The 3,988-nt window shown below is 40.3% G+C and overlaps 1 protein-coding gene across 5 annotated transcripts in view; it reads left to right on the forward strand.

Annotated features, from left to right (window-relative positions):
• The window catches only part of LOC107703869 (tubulin epsilon chain-like), a 44,867-nt gene that overhangs the window by 39,532 nt on the left and 1,347 nt on the right, over nt 1–3,988 (forward strand). For 3 of the 5 annotated variants that reach the window (XM_016506659.1, XM_016506693.1, XM_016506684.1), the window contains 2 exons: nt 724–898; nt 1,147–1,478. In XM_016506659.1, coding sequence (XP_016362145.1) covers nt 724–898; nt 1,147–1,296 — 325 coding nt within the window. In that variant the 3' untranslated portion in view covers nt 1,297–1,478. Of the gene's footprint in view, nt 1–723; nt 899–1,146; nt 1,479–1,679; nt 1,711–3,988 lie in introns of those variants that run through there. The other 2 variants (XM_016506667.1, XM_016506675.1) reach the window with 2 other exon arrangements.

Raw genomic sequence — 3,988 nt, forward strand, 5'->3', positions numbered from 1 at the left:
TTTTTTTGCTTTAATCCCTGAAAGTGAGACCAAATAAGAAGGGAGTGTCTTGACGAAATCCAAACACAGGAGATGCATTTTAAAGGGTGGTGAGTTCACCCAAAAATTAAATTCTGTTATCAGTTACCCTCAAGTTATTGCAAACCCATAAGACCTTTTTCATGTTCCAAACAAATGAATATTTTTAATGAAACCTGAGAGATTTCTGTCCATCTATTGAAAGTCTATTTAATAGGTCTTATGAGTTTGAATGAGTGTGAGTAAATGATGAGGGTAAGTATCTGATGACAGAAATGTAAGTTTTTAGGTGAACTATCCCTTTTAATGCCAGGTGGAAATGATAATGTGTTTTGGCTGACCACTTGTGATCGGATCACTGAGGACTTAATACCAGGTGTAAACAGGGTCATAAGAGTACTCTTAATCACAGTACTCCTTATAGGCACAAATCTGGGTGAAATAGTCATTATTAAAACTATATAGATAACTTTTGCACTGCCAATTTTTATACTTTTTTTGTACCATTTTATGCATGAAAGTCTACTCTTTGAAGCGGGCTTTGTATTAGAAGCACTCCTGTGATGCTACAAAATTTTAAGTAGACAGCTTGCAAGGTTTTGTAAGCTCTGTATGCGAATAGAAATATATAATCCAAGATCATGTACTTGAGTCTCTCTCCATTTTCAAGTTTAGAATAATCTGTTCTTTTTATATTTTATCTAGGCTGAGGCCCACCCTTCCGTTTGTCCCATGGAATCAGGAAGGATGGAAGACTAGCCTGTGTTCAGTCCCTCCTGTGTGTCACACTCATTCTCTGTTGGCCTTAGCCAACAACACTTGTGTGAAATCCACCTTCTTTGAACTAAGGGAGTGTTTTGTGAAGCTCTACCGTAGGAAGGTGCGTCTCAAAGCACCACAGCATAGCATATCATTAGCAAATTATATTTTGATAATTTTTAATGCACAGACACGCACTGGTTCTCTCAACAGTGACAGATTTTACTAGTATAGGCACATATATATATGCACAAACTTTTGAAATGTTTCATTTAAAATAAAAGCTAGATGGATTGTAGCTGTATGGACATGGCAGTATGGATATTTGTGGGCATTGTATGTTAATGGTGTTTGTCGTGTTCCTCACAGGCTCACTTGCATCACTATCTAGCAGTTGACGGCATGGAGTTGGCTGAATTCAATGAGGCACTGTCATCTATCTCAGCTCTAATTGAAGAATACACACACCTGGAAAGCCCTCTCATGCCCAACGCTCCCAGACTCACCATCGCCACCTGACCCGTGTGTATACTAGAGAAAGGGATCAAACATTTCTACATGTACATAAAATAAATTGTTCATATGGACCAGTGTTTTCTCGATGTAAAATGTCTCTATTTTAGAAGCATAGAAACAGTAGCTCAGCCAGTTAGAGTGGTATCTGATTAGGGATGTAACGATGTACCGCGAGCCGGTTGAACATCGATACAAATATGTGACGATTCAAATCGGTTGAGATGTTAAATGAATTGCGACACATTTGGGGGTGGGGGTTTATATGAATGTATCTCTGAGGGGAACTGACTGTCTTCAGAAAAGTTTAGATGGTATTTTCTTTTCATCTCGTCTCTGTATTTCATATTAAAGCAGCGTTCATAAGCGCTGCGCTGCTTTGTTTACAGTGGTAACCAAGGAAACGCTGTATCACTGCTGTTCCATAAGCGCCACCTGCTGTCAGAGAGTGAATCTGTTGCAATTTAATTCAATCAATTTCATTTATGCAATGGTGAAAAAAATTGGCAAAATGGGGGATAAAATGCGAAAAACAGTGTTCGGTATTCGGCCTTCAGCCCAGTGTTTCATTTTGTTCGGCTTCGGCCAAGAATTTTCATTTCGGTGCATCCCTAATTTCTGTTTGACAAAGAAATGTGCAGCATTTTGTCCAAGCAATAATAAAAGGACACCTAATTTTGTTTTTTGTTTTTTAAATCGAATCGTGAGTTGAGTGAATCGTTACATCCCTATATCTGTGTACTACCTATAACAGACAATTCTGTTTGGTGACACTAGTCCTGAAAGGGTCATTGTCCTGCAGAGTTGAGCTCTATATCCCTATCAAACATACCTACCTGTAATTATCAACTAAGCCTGATTTTATTAATTTTTTTTCCAGGTGTGTTTGATTAGAGCCGGACCTTAACTCTTCAAGACAGTGGTCCTGAATTGCCCATCTGTGTACTAGAGGCACAGCAATTACACACTTCACCTGTAAAATGTTATTATATTTTTTATATACATATAATAAAAAAGTCACTACAGTAATGTAGTTCCCTTTCATGGGAACTTCGAACTGCGTCCTCTAGGGGTCGCTATGGGGAACGCCTTGTCGTGACCCGTGTCTGAAGCATACATTGAAAAAACACCAACTCGTTGGCCGGCGACAGCCATGACGTCACTATCGGTGCGACTACAGTATAAATAGGTGCCGGGAGCACACATCATTCTCTTCTTCGTCTTCATTGACTGTTCTGTTTGAAGCGTGCATTTCCCAGGAAAAAATAAGAGCTATCTCTTTCATTATGGCGAGCACTAGCAGAGCATTTAGAAGGTGTGTGCATCCGTGTCATCGCTATTTGACACCAGATGACACACACGATCTATGTGTTGTTTGTTTGGGCGAAGAGCACGCACGCGATGTCCTCGAGGGGGCAATCTGCGATTAGGGATGTAACGATGTACCGCGAGCCGGTTGAACATCGATACAAATATGTGACGATTCAAATCGGTTGAGATGTTAAATGAATTGCGACACATTTGGGGGTGGGGGTTTATATGAATGTATCTCTGAGGGGAACTGACTGTCTTCAGAAAAGTTTAGATGGTATTTTCTTTTCATCTCGTCTCTGTATTTCATATTAAAGCAGCGTTCATAAGCGCTGCGCTGCTTTGTTTACAGTGGTAACCAAGGAAACGCTGTATCACTGCTGTTCCATAAGCGCCACCTGCTGTCAGAGAGTGAATCTGTTGCAATTTAATTCAATCAATTTCATTTATGCAATGGTGAAAAAAATTGGCAAAATGGGGGATAAAATGCGAAAAACAGTGTTCGGTATTCGGCCTTCAGCCCAGTGTTTCATTTTGTTCGGCTTCGGCCAAGAATTTTCATTTCGGTGCATCCCTAATTTCTGTTTGACAAAGAAATGTGCAGCATTTTGTCCAAGCAATAATAAAAGGACACCTAATTTTGTTTTTTGTTTTTTAAATCGAATCGTGAGTTGAGTGAATCGTTACATCCCTATATCTGTGTACTACCTATAACAGACAATTCTGTTTGGTGACACTAGTCCTGAAAGGGTCATTGTCCTGCAGAGTTGAGCTCTATATCCCTATCAAACATACCTACCTGTAATTATCAACTAAGCCTGATTTTATTAATTTTTTTTCCAGGTGTGTTTGATTAGAGCCGGACCTTAACTCTTCAAGACAGTGGTCCTGAATTGCCCATCTGTGTACTAGAGGCACAGCAATTACACACTTCACCTGTAAAATGTTATTATATTTTTTATATACATATAATAAAAAAGTCACTACAGTAATGTAGTTCCCTTTCATGGGAACTTCGAACTGCGTCCTCTAGGGGTCGCTATGGGGAACGCCTTGTCGTGACCCGTGTCTGAAGCATACATTGAAAAAACACCAACTCGTTGGCCGGCGACAGCCATGACGTCACTATCGGTGCGACTACAGTATAAATAGGTGCCGGGAGCACACATCATTCTCTTCTTCGTCTTCATTGACTGTTCTGTTTGAAGCGTGCATTTCCCAGGAAAAAATAAGAGCTATCTCTTTCATTATGGCGAGCACTAGCAGAGCATTTAGAAGGTGTGTGCATCCGTGTCATCGCTATTTGACACCAGATGACACACACGATCTATGTGTTGTTTGTTTGGGCGAAGAGCACGCACGCGATGTCCTCGAGGGGGCAATCTGC

Source organism: Sinocyclocheilus anshuiensis, unplaced genomic scaffold, assembly GCF_001515605.1.
Source record: "Sinocyclocheilus anshuiensis isolate Anshui unplaced genomic scaffold, SAMN03320099.WGS_v1.1 scaffold2504, whole genome shotgun sequence".
Lineage (NCBI taxonomy): Eukaryota > Metazoa > Chordata > Actinopteri > Cypriniformes > Cyprinidae > Sinocyclocheilus > Sinocyclocheilus anshuiensis.